At 43.9% G+C, this 21134-nt stretch overlaps 1 protein-coding gene across 3 annotated transcripts in view; it reads right to left on the bottom strand.

Moving 5' to 3' along the window:
- The window catches only part of GEN1 (GEN1 Holliday junction 5' flap endonuclease), a 91836-nt gene that overhangs the window by 54380 nt on the left and 16322 nt on the right, over positions 1-21134 (bottom strand). For all 3 annotated transcript variants that reach the window (XM_056564248.1, XM_056564249.1, XM_056564250.1), the window contains 3 exons: positions 16838-16948; positions 2613-2686; positions 1378-1469 (listed from right to left, as the gene is read on the bottom strand). In XM_056564248.1, coding sequence (XP_056420223.1) covers positions 1378-1469; positions 2613-2686; positions 16838-16948 — 277 coding nt within the window. The remainder of the gene's footprint in view (positions 1-1377; positions 1470-2612; positions 2687-16837; positions 16949-21134) is intronic.

Below are 21134 nucleotides of genomic sequence, written 5' to 3'. Positions count from 1 at the left end.
GCATCCTCTACGTCTAGAGGAAAGAAGGTTTCTACACCAGAACAGACCGGGGGGGGGGGGGGGGTGCTTTACTGTAAGAGCAGTGAGACTGTGTAATTCTCTCCCAGAGGAGGTGGTCATGGCGAACTCTGTAAAAGAGATCAAAAAGGGTCTGGATGCATTTTTGGAGAATAATAACATTACAGGTTATGGATTCTAGATTTATAGGGACAGGTTATGGATTCTAGATTGATGGGTTGAACTGATGGACTCTGGTCTTTTTTTCAACCTTATGAACTATGTTACTAGAAAGAGGGCAGATACTCCTACTACAGCCACATCAGCGCCCCATGGTGTTATTTCCGGGTGCTGATGGGTTGTTATGGCAACTTGGGGAGGGCGGGTTGTCTAACAGAAGGCCCCTAGGTCTGCCAATGCATTGATGCTGTAAAAAGATCAAGAACAAGATTAAAGTTTAAAAGGGTACTCCGGTGGAAAACAATTATTTTTTTTAATCAACTGGTGCCAGGAAGTTAAACAGATTTGTAAATTACTTCTATTAAAAAATCCTTTACCCTTCCAGTACTTTTTAGCAGCTGTATGCTACAGAGGAAATTCTTTTCTTTTTGAATTTCATTTTTGTCTTGTCCACAGTGCTCTTTGCTGACCCCTCTGTCCATGTCAGGAACTGTCCAGAGCCGCATAGGTTTGCTATGGGGGATTTTCTTCTGCTCTGGACAGTTCCTGACACGGACAGAGGGGTCAGCAGAGAGCACTGTGGACAAGACAAAAAATAAATTCAAAAAGAAAAGAATTTCCTCTGTAGCATACAGCTGCTAAAAAGTACGGGAAGGGTAAAGATTTTTTAATAGAAGTCATGTACAAATCTGTTTAACTTTCTGGCACCAGTTGATTTAAAAAATAAATAAATAATGTTTTCCACTGGAGTACATCTTTAATTAAAAAAACCACAACGAAACTAACTTATGAACGTCAAAAAAATAAATAAATAAATAAAATAAAAACACAGAGTCTACAGTGACAAAATTGCATTATTATTTAATTTTCCATCCCCCCTCCCAAAAAATAACCTACATACCCCAAATTTATATAATTTGAAACAAAGTATTTTTGCATAACAAGCCATCATACAGCTCTGTAAGTGGATTGACGATTGTCATGAGACTTATTATAGTTGGGGGAAGTTGCTGCCAGACAATTCCATGTAGCATTACATTACATCCATTCAGAATAGACATCCATGTAATGTATGGAGAGCAGGGTCCACCAGGGGGCATGTGAGGGGCTGTGTTAGTGAGGACTTACTAGGAGAACATTTAAGCAAAAAAAGCCCCATAACATCCATTATAAATGGTACAATACTGTGATTCTATATACCTGGATGGCCGCAAACAGTACAGTGAACTTTTTTCTTGCCCGCCTTAGAGTTCATTGCGGGATCATCAAACTGCTTCCTCCACTGGGAAAACCTAGAAATGAGAACAGAACCAAAAACCAATGAGAAAGCGTCCATGGCCTTTGTTTATGGGATCAGTTTAATATATCTGCAAACAAGGACCAGCACACACACACACTCCTGACTCCGGCTGCTTCTCAGTTCTTCCAGTATTTAAGTACACACACACAGATAAAAAAAAAAATATTATTATATATATATATATATATATATATATATATATATATATATATATATATATTATATACATACATATACATATATATACATATACATATATATACACACACACAGACACACAATTATATATATATATATATATATATATAGTAATCACTCCAAACGAAAAGAGCCAGCAAAGACCCCCTCTGTAAGTGCACGTGGTCAGCCAACTGGCAAGTCAGCAGTCCATAAATATGCAATCTCCACCACAGCACAAATAATCAGAGGTCCAGGATCAAGTAGAAAGGCTTCCAAGTTTATTCACACCATAAATGTGATAGCGCTATCACATTTATGGTGTGAATAAACTTGGAAGCCTTTCTACTTGATCCTGGACCTCTGATTATTTGTGCTGTGGTGGAGATTGCATATTTATATTATATATATATATATATATATATATATATATATATATAGATAGATAGATAGAGATCTATATAGATAGAGATTATATATACCTCCATCTCTATAGATAGATATATCTATCTATCTATCTATCTCTCTCTCTCTCTCCCCATTTAAAAATGTTAACCCTTCCAGTACAAATCAGCTTCTCTATGTTCCAGTGGAAGTTGTGTAGTTCTTTCTAGTCTGACCACAGTGCTCTCTGCTGCCACCTCTGTCCGTGTCAAGAAATGTCCAGAGCAGGCACAAATCCTTATAGAAATCCTCTCCTCCTCCAGACAGCTCCTGACATGGACAGAGGTGGCAGCAGAGAGCACTGTATCTGGAAAGAACTACACAACATCCTCTGGAGCATACAGCAGCTGATTAAGATGGAGGGATTAAGATGTTTAAATAGAAGTAATTTACAAATCCACTTGTGCCAGAAAGTTAAACAGATATGTAAACATTTTTGTTTCTGGAGTATCCCTTTCATAAGACATTTATAGCAAAAGTCAATGTTTTTATCACACTACAGATGCCATCTTACCTCTCCAGAATACTCTCCCCATTAAGTGACTCAATGAACTTCACTGCCAGGTGTCTTCCCACACCAGGCAAACCCTTAAAAAACACACAAGATAACCGTAGTTAATATACTGGTGGTCTACAAATATTCAGAATATAGCCTGCCACATAGATAAAACATGTATTAAGGGGGTACTCCGGTAGAAATTTTTTTTTTTCAAATCAACTGGTGCTAGAAAGTTAAACAGATTTGTAAATCATGTCAATTTAAAAATATTAATCCTTTCAGCACTTCAGCTGCTGTATAACACAGAGAAGTTTGTGAAATTATTTCCAGTCTGACCACAGTGCTCTCTGCTGACACCTCTGTCCATGTCAGAAACTGTCCAGAGCAGGAGAGGTTTGCAATGGGGATTTGCTTCTAATCTGGACAGTTCCTGCCATGGACAGAGGTGTCAGCAGAGAGCACTGTGGTTAGACTGAAAAGACCTACACAACTTCCTCTGGAGCATACAGCAGCTGATAAGTACTGGAAGGATTAAGATTTACAAATCTGTTCAACTTTCTGGCACCAGTTGATTTGAAAACATTTGTTTTCCCACTTGTTTTCATTGGAGTTCCCGTTTAAGTGGCACATCATTAGGATTACTAAAACTCATTCTGCTGGAGTGTGTGTGTGTGTATATGTGTATATATATATATATATATATATATATATATATATATATATATATATATATATATATACACACACACACACACACACACACACACACACACACACACACACACACACACAGATTTATATATATTTCTCTCATATCTATTTATTTATTCCACTACTGCTGTGTTGCCGTCCCTTTGCAGACTTGCATTTCTAGAAGTGAAGCTGTCATTCCCTATTCATTCCCCCATCCTGTTTACCCTCCATCACCCAACCCTGCCTTTTTTTTTCTATATTTTGCCCCTTTTCAACTTCACACTCCAGCGTTTTGGAGGGGGCATTCCCCGGCAGGTGAGAAGTCATCTGAAGCCCTGCCGGGGATCCTTTTTGCTCTTTTTTATGCTGCGGTGGCACTACGGAGCGCAGCATAGGAGAGGCAGCCAATCCCGGCAGGCATCTGCTCAATCCCCTCCTGCCACGCACAGTGCTCTCTCTCCCCTGTGAGAGTTGTGCAGAGCCGATGTCCCGACTGCATTTCTGGATTTTGGTCTCCTGCCAGGAGAGCAGAAGACCAAACCGTGAATGTGAAGAGACAGAATACACGCAGGACCGCAAAGGAGACCCTTAGTGGCTGAAATTTCACCGCTGCAGAAAAAAAATGTTTTAATTATTTTTACACATAAAATACATTAGAGATTGTATTTATTAGACTAGAGGAAGAAAATAGCAACAATTTAAGTTAAATGACAGAGCCCATTTAAATTTCTATTCCAAAATACAAGTGGCGGCAGCAGCCGGCTTTTAACACTTCAAATGCTGTACTACGTCTACACCTGCTTTTTGGTAAGAACAGTTTTGCCTTTGTACTTTTTGCAGCTCAGCTTTTAGTACATTTCTGTACAAACTTGTCAAAACCTCAGCTTTTTATTACAAACACTAGGGGGAGCAATGTGAATACAGCTGTATAAGATTTATATTGACCTTACAAAGGTAATCTAGGACTTTGCATTTGATGGCATTTTCAAAGTGTAGGCAATTAATATCAGATTGGTTAGTATCCAAATTCTCTGCACCACTGCTGATCAATTCATTGGAGGGGCTGTGGTGCTCCTTGTGTCCCCTTCAAGTTGATCCTACACAATACGTTTACTAATGTACTTTATTTTAGCAGTACTAGATCTATAATTTGCAGTAAACTGGTTTACACATTTACACTCCAGAAACTAGCACTTAATGTCCAAGTGTACAATAAATGGGCACGGTCAGATTCAAAGACTTTTTATATGTATCTTATATAGATCCAGACAGAAATCAAGGGGTATTAAAAAATAAATTAAAAAAAAACACCACTAGGGGTTCCTGTGATATCCCAGTACGGGATATGCTCCTACAGTACTGCAGGGGTGTGGGAATTTAATAAAAAACTACTTGTCCACGGGACTAAAACGGAGCAAAATCTACTCTCGTTTTTTCCTCCTCGCCCTATAATAGCCATAACTACCTACTATAACCAAGAAGGGAGGAGAAAAAGACCAGTAATCCAGGCGCTGCTCACAAGGTCATCAGACTAAGAGAGAAAAGGCCAAATCTACCTTTGGTTGAGTAAAACGTTAAATTTATTGGTATAAAAATAATAAAAAGGACAGATGACACGTTTTGAGGGGGGATCCCCTCTTCCTCAGCTCAGGTGACTATTAACGGCGGCCCCCAGCTATTGAGAACAGCCGGGGACTGCAGAGTATGGAGCGGGCACAAGTCCAGAGCCCGCTCCATACAGACTGCTGAGCGGCACCACGCCCTGCTTGCCGGAAGCCGGGCTAAGGGACGGAAAAATTCATCTGCCTGGCGCCCGGAACTGCATGTCCCAGGCGTTGGGCAATAGAGATAAATATGTGAACAAGTTCGTCAGGCATTGCCTGACGAAGAACCCGGTTCGGGATCGAAACGCGTTGCTAATAAAGAAGTTTATTTCCATCTCCGGGTACCAGCGCCTTCTTGAGAGGAACTTGTTCACATATTTATCTCCATTGCTATCCACCGGACTGACGGACGTCACACCGGGTTGTTCCTCGTGGCAGCGGTTTCCCTCGATTTCCTGCATATAGACGCTACTGTAGGTGTTGTGCTCTGGGCGCAACACCTAGGGGTAAGAACCCATCTTTGCATTATCTCTTTCATCTTATTTAAACGGTCCTCACTAGGGGCGCACCTCCTGTTGTTTTTTCTCGTTTATATATTAGGCGTTGGGCAATAGGAATTCCACATCCCTGGTCCTGTCAGGTTGAGTCCCTGTACGTCCTCAGGGCTCTCCTGCAGTGTTCCCCCATATTGTGTAAAGGTTGTATTTAGTGTGAAGGACCTTTGATATGGTCACATGATTGTTAGTCACATGATAATGGTTGATACATGTTTAAGTCACATGTTTTGTTACACTGAGAGCACCAGGTGACCATATGACCCACAGCTAGCCTATGGGCTCCTTGCTCAGCCCCACTTTATAAGAGGGGGAGGTACTACAATCTTTCTCTTGTGTTTCACTTTCTGCTGAGGTCAAGTCCAGTCCAGACGTCTCAGGGTCAGTGTCCAGCACATCTGGAAGCCTCAACCTAAATTGCAGTCACAAGTCAGTAAGTCAAGTCCTCTTTATTTGCTGTCACTATCTTGAGTCAAGTCTATTATAGTCAGCGTGGCTACGCTAAAGTCTGTCAAGTCACTGCAAGTCCCAGCAAGCTGCGAGGTCCCCTGTGTTACTGGTCATCTGAACATGATGCTGCAGCCGGACAGGATTATCTTTGCCCCAGCTAAAGCACAGGCATGGACAAAATCTAGTAAATTAGGGCGTGACTAACATCCCTCGGTGCTCACTCCTGTCCTGTCTATCACACTCCTGAGGAAGGGGTTACAGAGCAGCCTGCAGTGACTGGATGAAAAGACCCAGCAAAGCACAGCAGACTCAGGGAGGAAGAGGAGTCATACAGAGAGGACACGTCCCCTCCATAGCACAGAATGACAACCCAAGTTGGCAAAAAGAGAAAAATATAGGTGCTATACACAAATATTAAATGTACATGATCAGGATTAGGTACTGAGTAACCTATATATTTTGGTATAGGACAGGAACATTTTAAGCTGTCCAATCCACTACAACAGAATCCTGGGCTGAAGACAACATGTGCAATCTTCTAGGAGGCTTAAACTTAGGAAATCTGCGATGGACTGTCGCGCGAACACAATGAAATTAGGGCTGGGCGGTGTGACCGTATATGTGTATCGCGGTATTTTTGTAACTTATGGCGGTTCCATGGTATAAACTATATTTCCCCCCCCCCGCCCCAAATTAATTATTGGCCCAGTGCTGCGCTGTCCCCATCGGGGGGGGGGGTACTCATGTCACCCGCAAGCGCTGCTCTCCTCGTCCTCCTGTTTGTTTCAGCCGCCGGCGCTGACACTCTACACTGTATCTCTATGCCCGGGCTGCAAACGGTGAAAAAAATAAACTTAAACGCACATTCCTACGTCGGACAGCCGTCAGTCTATCACCGGCCGCAGCGATGTTCTGCCTCGGCCGGTGATAGGCTGAGCCCACTGTCATGTAAGAAGCCGGCTTCTTACATGACAGTGCACTCAACCTATCACCGGCCAAGGCGGAACATCGCTGCGGCTGGTGATAGGCTGACGGCTTTCTGATGTTCCATTCCCTAGGAAGCTGGTCCGGACTGACGGGGAAGGGGAGTTAAAGTTTATTTTGTTTACTTTTTCCAGCCCGGGCATAGGGATACAGTATAGAGCAGTGGTCTTCAACCTGCAGACCTCCAGATGTTGCAAAACTACAACTCCCAACGGCTGTCCGGGCATGCTGGGAGTTGTAGTTTTGCAACTGCGGCGGCCGCAGCAAACAGGAGGACGAGGAGGACGGCGCTTGCGGGTGACATATGTGAGTAGTGCAGCGCTGTGCTGGGCTAATAATTAATTGGTGGGGGGGCAGAACAGCGCTGGCGGGTCACATATGATTAGTTCCCCGATGTGGGGACAGCGCAGCGCTGGGCTGATAATTAATTCATACCCGGTATTGCGGGATGGGTTAAAATTCATATCGTGCAGCACAAACATTTCGGTATTCGGTATGAACCGCTATACCGCCCAGCCCTAAATTAAATCATATGGAGACTGCTGCAAACAGAATCTGCTTGGAATTTCCGTAGTGTGAATGGGTCCTTACTGCGCGCTGCCAAGGATTTGCAGCAAATACAGATACAAACTACAAATAACGTACAAGACTACTGCATGTGGTTAGGGCCTTGTTTCCCAGGAACAGCTTTGAATAATGTAGTTGAATGTGAAATAGGCCATCAATAAGTCCAAAATAAACCTGTAATACGACAAACAGAACAACCCCTTGGGGTAGCAACAAACTGTTGAGCTGCTTTAAAAGTAAAAAGTGTAAAACATTTTAGTGGAAATTTTGAACATTTTGGTGTAGATATACTCCTCTGAATATAATTATTTTTCTCTGGCAGCCATTGCCTGGACTTTCCTATATGCTGCAGCATCTTTTTGGCCTTATCTGCACTTCAATATTGCCAATCCAGCATTGTTCTATTTCTCTCTATAGAACAGAGGGAATATGCCGAGCTCAGCACTCATTACACTGCAGATTATGGTGATTGTGAATCTTTCCGATAGTGGAACTTAGTTAAATGCTACGACAGCCCTGACAATACTGACAATCCGCTCCACACAATGCTCCATTATGGATATGCATCTCCTCTTCACAGATGACAACACTGGCGTACGTCATCTGATACTGGGGCTTGTATTGTACATAAAGGGAAAAGAAGCATTCTTACAGGATCTGCAATAATCTATGACTTTATGACACTCATCAATTCTGGGGATTCAAACTAAATATAAAATTAAGAGTTGAATTTTTTTCTGTTAGGTTAAGAGGGGTATTCCGGTACCAGAAAATTGTATTTAAATAAAACTTTTACCCCAAAATATATACCTGACAGTCTTCAAATTGTACTGGCTTCAGCGTGCAATTGTGAGATTCACCCCTAACAGCAAGTTGTGTAGCCCTCTCATTGTCAGTGTGGTGTTGTCTAAGCTGCTCCTTTCCCCACTCTCTCTCTCCAAAAACACCACATCATCCTCTGCTGTCCCAGAAGCATGGCTGGATATGGTCTCTAAGATCTAGCCCTGCCCCCTGAGTGATGTCATCACCTCTGACCTATCCCTACAGCTGCATCGCCATCTCCCTGTCACATACATACACACATATATCTTATCTTTATTTGGGCATTTAGGGAGAATGAAGGGTGTTTTTTGAATGCTTCCTTGTGCTGAACAATTTCACAGGCAAATAAGCAGACAGGAAATGAATAGCAGGTGCTGCTGTTGCAACCTAACCATATGTGTTATAGTCTGCTGTGAAATTAGATGTTCTGGAAACATCTCTGTTTAGGGAACTGGCAGGAGTGTTGTGGGGGGAAAGTAGGCAGGTGAGCAGAATGGGAGGGTAGTGATGAAGAGCTGACGGGAAACAATGCATTCTGGAAATTGTACAGCTCAACCAAAATGTACAGGACTAAGACCCTGAAAGCAAATACGTTTTCTGTGGTTTCAGAACGGGGACAGACAGGTAAGCAATGCTATATTGTTGTGCAGCATTTTTATATTTCTTTACTGGATATCAGACACCCCTTTAAAATAAATAGGGTCTGAGCTTGAGACCCCTTCCTCTTCAAGTCCCAGTGGACAGGTGCTGCTCCCTTAGAAGGACCCAGCTTGGGGTTGTGTAATTGGAGAAAGTCTGACATCCGCCATCCCTGGTAGAGGAAAGCCTTATATCTCCAGCCATGTCCCTTACACCTCCAGCCATGTCCCTTACACCTCCAGCCATGTCCCTTACACCTCCAGCCATGTCCCTTACACCTCCAGCCATTGCCCTTACACCTCCAGCCATTGCCCTTACACCTCCAGCCATTGCCCTTACACCTCCAGCCATTTCCCTTACACCTCCAGCCATTTCCCTTACATCTCCAGCCATTTCCCTTACATCTCCAGCCATGTCCCTTACACCTCCAGCCATTGCCCTTACATCTCCAGCCATTTTTGCTTGGTGGGTGGTTCTTCTATAAAGTGGTCCCCTGGTCATGACCATAGAGAGGGACCCTAATAGGGCTTAAAGACAATAATTGTCTTTATAGAACAATTCTTTTAATGTTCCTAGACTTTAAGGGGATTGTCTGATTTTGACAACACCTATCCTCTCACAGTAGCTGTGACAACTCTTGGAGGACCTTCCCTATTAACTGAAGAACCACTATACAGTACAGACTATTGTTCTGGCAATCTCAGCAAAAGGTGTGACAGGTTTCACAATATTTTTCAGTGGGTGAAAGAGGAGGTGACCAGTCCCAGAGGGGAGCAACTAACTGGTCCAGAGGATTGCACTGTAATCACTTTCAGCCACAAATCTTCAGGGTGGTCCCCAGTGGCTTTTCGCCTTCCCGCTGACCTTGATTAATAAGATTTTTTCCTTTTTATCTAAGAAAACATCTATCAAATCAAGGTGAGAAGAAAGCACTGGAGACCTCCATGATGACTTGTGGTTTAAAATAGTACTGTAGTGAAGAAAAAAAAAAAAAAAAAAAAACTTATGCCTTATCCTTTGGATAGGGATAAGTTATAGATTGCAGCAGGTCCAACCGCTGGGACCCATTGTGATCTCCTGTATGGGTCTCTGGAACTCTGCAGCAAGAGGCATGCCGACCCCTGCACAAAGTGGCGTCCGACAGCTCCCCCTCTCCATTTATCCCATTGAGACACACGGAGGGTCGTGTCAGCCGCAGCATCCTGCGGACTGCCGGGGCCCCGTACAAGAGATCACAGGGGGTCCCAGCAGGGGGTCCGACCGCAATCTATAACTTATCCCCTATTCTTTGGATAGGGCAGAATTTTTTTTCACATTACTACTCCTTTAAGCAGCATGAAAGTGATGAATTGGACTCATTACTTAAATGGTCACTGTCAGATACAAAAACATCTTGGTAGAACATTAACCTTTCTAATATACTTCATAAGAACAATTTTATTTCCTTTTTATAGAAATCATGGCTTATAAAATCATGGCTTTGCCCAAGCTGAAGCATAGCCGTGGTCAAGTAACTAAGAATGGGCTAGCACTCCTCTGTGCCCTCTCCTGTCCTATCAGACAGGAGAGAGCACAGAGGAGTGCCATCAGACAGGAGAGAGCACAGAGGAGTGCCATCAGACAGGAGAGAGCACAGAGGAGTGCCATCAGACAGGAGAGAGCACAGAGGAGTGCCATCAGACAGGAGAGAGCACAGAGGAGTGCCATCAGACAGGAGAGAGCACAGAGGAGTGCCATCAGACAGGAGAGAGCACAGAGGAGTGCCATCAGACAGGAGAGAGCACAGAGGAGTGCCATCAGACAGGAGAGAGCACAGAGGAGTGCCATCAGACAGGAGAGAGCACTGAGGAGTGCCATCAGACAGGAGAGAGCACAGAGGAGTGCCATCAGACAGGAGAGAGCACAGAGGAGTGCCATCAGACAGGAGAGAGCACAGAGGAGTGCCATCAGACAGGAGAGAGCACAGAGGAGTGCCATCAGACAGGAGAGAGCACAGAGGAGTGCTATCAGACAGGAGAGAGCACAGAGGAGTGCTAGCCCAGCCTCACTTACTGGACTTTGTCCATACCTGTGCTTCAGCTTGGACAAAGCCATGATTTCTATAAAAAGGAAATAAAAATTTCTCATGAATATATTAGAAAGGTAAAGGTTTTGCCAAGATGTACAACATATAAAAAGTTTTTGAATCTGACAGTGCCCATTTAAGGCTAGGATCTAGCTAGAGATGAGCAAATTTACAGTGATTCGATTCGTCACGAACTTCTCGGCTCGGCAGTTGATGACTTATCCTGCATAAATTAGTTCAGCTTTCAGGTGCTCCGGTGAGCTGGAGACTCTCTCCTAGGTCTGGATCCACCTTTTTCAGCCCACCTGAAAGCTGAACTAATTTATGCAGGATAAAGTCAGCAACCACCGAGCCGTGAAGTTCGTGACGGATTGAATCACTGTAAATTCGCTCATCTCTAGATCTGGCATCAGTGATTACTCTAATCTTCATTGGGTGGTGTTTGCTATTGCAGCTCTGCTTGATTCAATTTCAGGTGCATTACCAGACACAACCCATGGACATGGCTGCTGCTGCTTCTGGAGAGAAAAATAAATAAAAAATAAAAAGCAAATAACTTTCCCCCCCCAAAATTTTTGTCAACTTTTTTAATTGTAAAATGTGTGACTAGCAAGGTGTGGGTTTTATTTTCCTACAAATGTTTTTCCACAGTATTTACTATGGTTTCCCTACGTGTTGCACTTTTCCCTACTTTTTTTTGCTCTGAGCTGTAGGGTATTTCTTAGCTCAAATCCACCACATTTTCTGTGGAAACCTTCGTAAATATGTTGGAATGTTTTTAGAAATGTCGGGGGCACGCCCCTTTTTTGTGACTATGCCCCTATTCCCGTTGACTATGACCCTATTTCAGCTCCCTAATTAAAATGGAGAGTTGGCTGAGCTTTTTTCAATTCTGGCGCAAATTCTGGCGCAATGCATCAGAATCTGGCCCCAAACCCGACAAAACTGTTGGGCTTACAATAGTAAATAAGGGCCAATATGTTCCTCAGGCCAAAGCATTAAAAAGTGATCCCCACCTTAGTTCCTCTTTTTAATTATAAGGAGCTCCAGTAATTGAGTCATTCTGGACTAATGAGCTGGACTAAGCCCCTTCATTGGGATTCCTGAAGCCTCAGCAGATGGGAAGTGCTGCTAATTGACACTTGGCAGTGCGGTGGTACAGAGGTGTTGCTCACTTAGCACAGGTATGAGAGCGGCTGTAAACTGGAGCCAGATGTCACGAGAGGTAGGTGTCACTCATCTGCATTATACGGCCAAGACCGGGTAAAGGAGACGTAGGACTTCTGTCTGGCACAGAACACACAATGTGTGAGCTTTATCTTGTTTCTCCAAATTCAAGGAGCAATAATGAATTATTTACTACAGAGGCAAACAAACTGGGAATTATGTAAGCTACATTTGACTGCAATTGATAATTGCTTTGAACAAGGGGAGCACAAACATTTCCTGGTCTGAGGGGTACATTACAGATTGCACTACAATAAAGCAGAGGTAGATCCGATAAACTGCTATAGTGCGGGGCTGGAGGGCAGTGCATGACAAAGATTTAAAGGGCTACTCCGGTGGAAAACAAATCTTTTACAACCAACCGGTGCCAGCAAGTTGAACAGATTTGTAAATTACTTCTATACAAAAATCCTAATTCTTCCAGTACTTAGCTGCTGTCTGCTCCAGAGGAAGTTGAGTCGTTCTCAGTTTGATCACAGTGCTCTCTGCTGCCACCACTGTCCGTGTCCAAAACTGTCCAGAGCAAAAGCAAATCCCCATAGCAAACCTCTCCTGCTCTGGACAGAGGTGGCAGCAGAGTGCACTGTGGTCAGACTGAAAAGAACTATACAACTTCCTTTGGAGCATACAGCAGCTGATAAGTACTGGAAGGGTTAACATTTTTATATAGAAGTAATTTACAAATCTGTATAACTTTCTGGAGCCAGTTCATTTGAAAACATTTGTCTTCCACAGGAGTACCCCTCTAATGGGCACAAAAATGAGAATTTGCTTCCACCCATACTAGACATGACATGGCATCAGGTTTCCCCAAAATTTTTTTCTTTTAGATAGAAGTAGTCAGTCACAATGCTTCAAGTAGTGACCACCACATAACGCTCATAAATAGAATACCCCTTTTAACCCCTTCCCGACCTATGACATACCTGTACGTCATGGGTGGCAAGGTGTTCCCGACCCATGACATACAGGTACGTCATGGACATTACTGCCGCTACTCGCGGCATCCCGCAGCGCCCGGAGAGATGGTGGCTATCACTGATAGCCAGCCATCTTACCATGCGACCACGGGGGGTTTCGTCGCCCACCCCCCCCAGCGATCGCTGCTATCAGCTGGTCAAATCTGACTAGCTGATAGCAGCGCGGTGTGTGAGTCCAGATCACAGGGATCGGGACACACACCGCTCTACTAAGTGTCCCTGACCCGTCCCCCGGCGTCACTTACCCGTCGGAGCGGTGTCCCGAGCGGTCCCGGCGTCCTCCGTGCGGTCCCGGCGTCCTCCATGCGGTCCTGGCTGCGCTGCGTCCCGGAGGTGAGTTTCCGGCAGCAGTGCGGCATCTTCATTGGCAGCAGTGAGATCGCCGTAAAGCGATCTCACTGCTGCCTCTGAGAGTTTCAAAACTGCAACTCCCAGCATGCCCAGACAGCCTTTGGCTTTCTGGGCATGCTGGGAGTTGTAGTTTTGCAACATCTGGAGGTCCACAGTTTGGAGACCACTGTATAATGGTCTCCAATCTGTGCTCTTCCAGATGTTGCAAAACTACAAATCTCAGCATGCTCAGTCTGTCCAGGCATGCTGGGAGTTGTAGTTCTCTAACATCTGGAAGAGTACAGATTGGAGACCATTATACAGTGGTCTCCAAACTGTGGACCTCCAGATGTTGCAAAACTACAACTCCCAGCATGCCCAGACTGCCCAAGCATGCTGGAAGTTGTAGTTCGGCAACATCTGATCCTTCAGATATTGCCGAACTACAACTTCCAGCATGCCTTGGCAGTCTGGGCATGCTGGGAGTTGTAGTTTTGCAACAACTGGAGGCACACTAGTTGGGAAACATTGTCCGTTTCCTACCTCAGTGCCTCCAGCTGTTGCAATTGTTGCAAAACTATAACTCCCAGCATGCACTGACAGACCATGCATGCTGGGAGTTGTAGTTTTGCAACAGCTGGAGGCACACTGGTTTGGAAACACTAAGTTTGGTTGCAAAACACTTGAAAGTTTATTACTTAACTTAGTGTTTCCAAACCAGTGTTCCTCCAGCTGTTGCAAAACTACAACTCCCAGCATGCACGGACAGCCAAAGGGCATGCTCGGAATTTGCAACAGCTGGATGTTTGCCCCCTCCCCCCAATGTGAATGTACAGGGTACACTCACATGGGCGGAGGTTTACAGTGAGTGCTGCAAGTTTGAGATGGCGCAAATTTTGCGCTGCAGCTCAAACTTCCAGCGGCAAACTTGCTGTGAACCTCTGCCCATGTGACTGTACCCTAAAAACACTACACTACACTGACACTAACCTAAAATAAAAAGTAAAAAACACTACATATACACATACCCCTACACAGCCCCCCCTCCCCCCAAAAAATGAAAAACGTCTGGTACGCTACTGTTTCCAAAACGGAGCCTCCAGCTGTTGCAAAATAATAACTCCCAGTATTGCCGGACAGCCATTGACTGTCCAGGCATGCTGGGAGTTTTGCAACAGCTGGAGGCACCCTGTTTGGGAATCACTGGCGTAGAATACCCCTATGTCCACCCCTATGCAAATCCCTAATTCAGGCCTCAAATGCGCATGGCGCTCTCACTTTGGAGCCCTGTCGTATTTCAGGGCAACAGTTTTGGGACACATATGGGGTATCGCCGTACTCGGGAGAAATTGCCTTACAAATTTTGGGGGGCTTTTTCTTCTTTAACCCCTTATGAAAAGGTGAAGTTGGGGTCTACACCAGCATGTTAGTGTAAAAAAATTAATTTTTTACACTGACATGCTGGTGTTGCCCTATACTTTTCATTTTCACAAGAGGTAAAAGGGAAAAAAGACCATCTAAATTTGTAACGCAATTTCTCCTGAGTACGGAGATACCTCATATGTGGGCGCAAAGTGCTCTGGGGGCGCACAACAAGGCCCAGAAGGGAGAGTGCACCATGTACATTTGAGGCGATTTGCACAGGGGTGGCTGATTGTTACAGCAGTTCTGACAAACGCAAAACAATAAATATCCACATGTGACCCCATTTTGGAAACTACACCCCTCACGGAATTTAATAAGGGGTGCAGTGAGCATTTACACCCCACTGGTGTATGACAGAGTTTTGGAACAGTGGTCTGTGAAAATGAAAAATAAAATTTTTGATTTGCACAGTCCACTGTTTCAAATATCTGTCAAACGCCAGTGGGGTGTAAATGCTCACTGCACCCCTTATTACATTCCGTGAGGGGTATAGTTTCCAAAATAGGGTCACATGTGGGGGGGTCCACTGTTCTGGCACCATAGGGGCTTCCTAAATGGGACATGCCCCCCAAAAACCCTTTCAGAAAAACTCACTCTCCAAAATCCCATTGTCGCTCCTTCCCTTCTGAGCCCTCTACTGCGCCCGCCGAACACTTTACATAGACATATGAGGTATTTCCTTACTCGAGAGAAATTGGGTTACAAATTTTAGGGTGATTTCTCTCCTTTTACCCCTTGTAAAAATTCAAAAATTGGGTCTACAAGAAAATGCGAGTGTAAAAAATGAAGATTTAGAATTTTCTCCTTCACTTTGCTGCTATTCCTGTGAAACACCTAAAGGGTTAAAACACTTAATGAATGTCATTTTGAATACTTTGGGGGGTGCAGTTTTTATAATGGGGTCATTTATGGGGTATTTCTAATATGAAGATCCTTAAAATCCACTTCCAACCTGAACTGGGCGCTGAAAAATTACGATTTTGAAAATCTTGAGAAAAATTGGAAAATTGCTGCTGAACTTTGAAGCCCTCTGATGTTTTCCAAAAGTAAAAACTTGTCAATTTTTTAATGCAAACACAAAGTAGACATATTGTATATGTGAATCAATATGTAATTTATTTGGAATATCCATTTTCCTTTCAAGCAGAGACTTTCAAAGTTAGAAAAATGCTAAATTTTCAAAATTTTCATGAAATTTTTAGATTTTTTACCAAGAAAGGATACAAATATCAGTGAAATTTTACCGATAACATAAAGTAGAATATGTCACGAAAAAACAATCTCTGAACCAGAATGATAAGTAAAAGCATTCCAGTGTTATTAATGTTTAAAGTGACAGTGGTCAGATTTTCTAAAAAATGCCCAGGCCATGAAGGTGAAAATGGGCTGGGTCATGAAGGGGTTAATAACCAGTGTCCTCCCCTGCTTCAGAGGGTAGCATTGAAAGCCACTGCCCCCCCCCCCCAACAATGACATCAATGGTGCCCCCCACCCAAAGCAATGACAGCCACTGTGCCCCCCCCACTCAACACAGCGACAGCCACGTTGCACACCCCAGTATTGACAGTCAAGGTGCCCCCCCCCCCACCTATAGCAATTAAAGCCACAGAGCCCAATAGATAGAAATGACAATCGCAGTGCTACCCCTCAGCACTGACAGTCATGTACCCCCCCATGTCTATATGTAATGTATACAAGAGAACATAGTAGCACCATTTGTTTAACAGATAGAGATATATTTATATATATATCTATATCTCTATCTATCTATCTAAATTTACACACACACATTTTTCAAAGAATATATCTATATATCTATATATCTCTATCTATATCCATATACACACACACACACACACAAATTCACCCCTCACCCCTACGCTCTCTAAGCAGATCTTACTTTTGGTATATAATCACATCCCAGCAGCACTGCCAGGCCAACCAGCGACTCTCTATTCAAGCCCAGTCTGTCTTTAATGGCGGAGACTTCATAGCAATCCACATGTGGATCCTGCAATGAAACAAACCACAAAATACATTATATTCATCAGTTAAATTCGGCACATACACATTCAGAAAACGCAGCACATAATATTGTCTCTTAGTATATGAGAAGTATCTAGACATGCTGTCTCCAAACTGTAGACCTCCAGCTGTCCCAAACTACAACTCCCAGCATGCTGGGAGTTGTAGTTTTGCAACAACTGGAGGTTCACTGTTTGGAGACAATTGGTAATTTACCTGCCATGTCTCACTGAGAGGAGTATTCACATTATTAGAAGTGATGGTGTATTACTACTAGGCATTCACTGTATGATAGATGGAGGTCTGACCTCAGGAGGCACCACTGATCAGTGAAGCCATAGCGCTTACTATTATTTCCCAGCACAGCGACACACCCGGTCACTTCATGTCCTGATATTCCATAGATTACCACCACCTAAATAAAAGGGCAGTCACATCAATACAGCATCCAGGACTGAATGGGAAAACCAGAATATATCGTGGGCTATACAACAGCGACACCTACTGGACGAGAGTAGACTGCACTGCAAAAATCACAGAAGAGCATCAATAAAATTCCATTCTTTATTTGCTCAGTAATGAGTGGTATCAAATACAATACTCGCCTAGTAAGGGACATAACTGACAGCAGCCTAGGCCGGTGGATTTCAATTTTGGTTCTCTGGTTAGGTAACATATACCAAAAGGCTTCTTATGGTGAATGTGAGCAGGGGAACCAAAACCAACCAAGTTCTACCTAGATCGCTTTAAATCAGTGTTTGCCAAGCAGGGTTCCTCCAATTGTCACAAAACTACAATTCCCAGCATGGTAGTTGCAGTTTTACAACAGCTGGAGGCACTCTGGCTGGAAAACACTGCTTTAGATAAAGGAGGCTTCAGCTAGGCAAGGGTGCAGCTCAATTAGTGTTCCCCCAGGCACAGCAGCTTATTTATATGTGCAGGGGGCCATGGTACTACACATCAGTTCCATTCAAGAAAGACAATGAAGTGGTTAATGTGCAGGGTGGGTCCGCTCCAGCACACCACCACCCAGACAGACTAAGAATAGAGGCTATTAGTATTGGAATTTCTCTTTAAAGGAGAACTCCAGCCAAATGAAATTACCTTTATATGGCTGCACATGATAAAGTTATATAACTTTGCAATGTGGAGTGTGATGTTTGTTGAGCTCATACCCCATTTCTCTCCAAGCAGGAAGTCCAGGAGATATTATCACACTGATGACTAGCGTCTACCATAGATGACACTTCACACTCCCTTCTCCCCTGCTCAGAGAGCTGACAGCTTCAGTGTTCCATGCTTGAATGTCCCCGATTGGCTGGAAGGAAACACCCCCCCTCCCCCTCTCACCGCAGCCCCTCCCTGCAGCACACAGGAAACAAGCCGAGTGTGTGGAGTTTTTTTGTTTTTTTTTGCCGGATTTCCAAAGGCTGTTTATGGGGGTCTAATATAGTCATGGCCGTAAATGTTGGCATCCCTGAAATTTTTCAAGAAAATGAAGTATTTCTCACAGAAAAGGATTGTAGTAACACATGTTTATTCCCTTTCTGTGTATTGGAACTAAACAAAAAAAATATAAAAAAAAAAAAATAAGAGGAAAATAAGCAAATTGGACATGTCACACCAAACTCCAAAAATGGTCTGGACAAAATTATTGGCACCCTTAACTTAATATGTGGTTGCACAACCCTTGGAAATAATAACTGAAATCAGTCGATTCCTATAACCATCAATAAGCTTCTTACACCTCTCAGCCGGAATGTTGGACCACTCTTCCTTTGCAAACTGCTCCAGGTCTCTCTTATTGGAAGGCGCCTTTTCCCAACAGCAATTTTAAGATCTCTCCACAGGTGTTCAATGGGATTTAGATCTGGACTCATCGCTGGTCACTTCAGAACTCTCCAACACTTTGTTGCCATCCATTTCTGGGTACTTTTTGACGTATGTTTGGGGTCATTGTCCTGCTGGAAGACCCAATTATCTCAGACGCAAACCAAGCTTTCTGACACTGGGCTGTACAGTGCGACCCAAAATCCATTGGTAATCCTCAAATTTCATGATTCCTTGTACACATTCAAGGCACCCAGTGCCAGAGACAGCAAGACATCCCCAAAACATCATTGAACCTCCACCATATTTCACTGTAGGTACTGTGTTCTTTTCTTTGTAGGCCTCATTCCGTTTTTTCGGTAAACAGTAGAATGATGTGCTTTACCAAAAAGCTCTATCTTGGTCTCATCTGTCCACTAAACGTTTTCCCAGAAGGATTTTGGCTTACTCAAGTTCATTTTAGCAAAATGTAGTCTTGCTTTTTTATGTCTCTGTGTCAGCAGTGGGGTCCCCCTGGGTCTCCTGCCATAGCGTTTCATTTCATTTAAATGTTGACGGATAGTTCGCGCTGACACTGATGCTCCCTGAGCCTGCAGGACAGCTTGAACATCTTTGGAACTTGTTTGGGGCTGCTTATCCACCATCGGGACTATCCTGCGTTGACACCTTTCATCAATTTTTCTCCTCAGTCCACGCCCAGAGAGATTAGCTACAGTGCCATGGGTTGCAAACTTCTTGATAATGTTGGGCACTGTGGACAAAGGCAAATCTAGATCTCTGGAGATGGACTTGTAACCTTGAGATTGTTGATATTTTTCCACAATTTTGTTTCTCAAGTCCTCACGACAGTTCTCTTCTCTTTCTGTTGTCCATGCTAAGTGTGGCACACACAGACACACAATGCAAAGACTAAGTGAACTTCTCTCCTTTTTATCTGCTTTCAGGTATGATTTTTATATTGCCCACCCCTGTTACTTGCCCCAGGTGAGTTTAAAGGAGCATCACATGCTTGAAACAATCAATCAAATTTTTCCCCAATTTTGAAAGGGTGCCAATAATTTTGTCCAGCCCATTTTTGGAGTTTGGTGTGACATTATGTCCAATTTGCTTTTTTTCCTTCCTTCTTTGGTTTAGTTCCAATACATACAAAGGGGATAAACATGTGTATAGCAAAACGTGTTACTGCAATCCTTTTCTGTGAAAAATTTTAGGGGTGCCAACATTTACGGTCATGACATATATAAGTTTTCTTACCACTTTTGGCTAGATATCTCCTTTAAATAAAAAATATGACTCAAAATGCACAGACTGAAATGTATTCCTACATAGTGCACAAGTAATGTGTGTATAATACACCTACAAACATACTCGATGCAGCAGAAATATTTTAATAAAAGCAATCTTTATTAGAGTACAATATAAAAACACATAAAAACATTTACAAAAGGGACAATGACAACTGAAAACGGGAGCGGCCCCAGGTTCTCAGATTGAACATTAAAATTACAAGACAAAAACCATGCACCGGACTATAACACGCACCCTCATTTTACCAAGGATATTTGGGTAAAATAAGTTTTGTACCCAAATATCCTTGGTAAAATGAGGGTGCGTGTGTGTGTGCGCATTTGTATTAGGGATCGATCGACATCATTTTTTTAGGGCCGATACCGATAATCGGTGGAGGTTAGGGCCGATAGCCGATAATTTATACCGATATTCCGGTATAAGTTATCGGCTATTTATCCCCCCGCGACACCGCTGCAGATCATTGATTTAAAGCGGGCGCTTTAAATCAATTAACTGCAGCGGCTTTTGCGGTGCCATAGACGCCGCCACCCGCTTCTCTCCCCCCCACCGCCGCACCGCTATGCGCCCGTACCGCACCGCGCCGCACCCCCCACCGCACCGTCCCAGGCCCCATTGCCTCCCCCATCCCCGGTTTTATAATTATCTGTTCCCGGGGACCACGCTACATCTGGCTCCGGTGGCGTCCTCCTGAGCTGTCACTCGTCATGGCGCACAGCGTAACGCAGGACGCAGCAGGAGCCAGAAGTAGCGTGGACCCCAGGCCCCGGTAATTATAAAACCGGGGATGGGGGAGGCAATGGGGCCGGTGCGGTGGGGGGTGCGATGCAGTGCGGCGGGGGGTGTGACGCAGTGCGGGGCATTATCGGCAAGGAAATTGCCGATACCGATAATGCCCAAAATCGTGATTATCGGACGATAATATTGGCCAAACCGATAATCGGTCGATCCCTAATGTTTATACCCCGATACACTGTTTCTGACCCCGCAGAAGCCCCCAGGAAAGGCAGGGGGAGAGAGGCCATCGCTCCCCG

This window comes from Hyla sarda, chromosome 3 (assembly GCF_029499605.1).
Source record: "Hyla sarda isolate aHylSar1 chromosome 3, aHylSar1.hap1, whole genome shotgun sequence".
NCBI classification, from domain to species: Eukaryota; Metazoa; Chordata; class Amphibia; order Anura; family Hylidae; genus Hyla; species Hyla sarda.
This window is presented reverse-complemented; position numbering and strand designations above follow the sequence as displayed.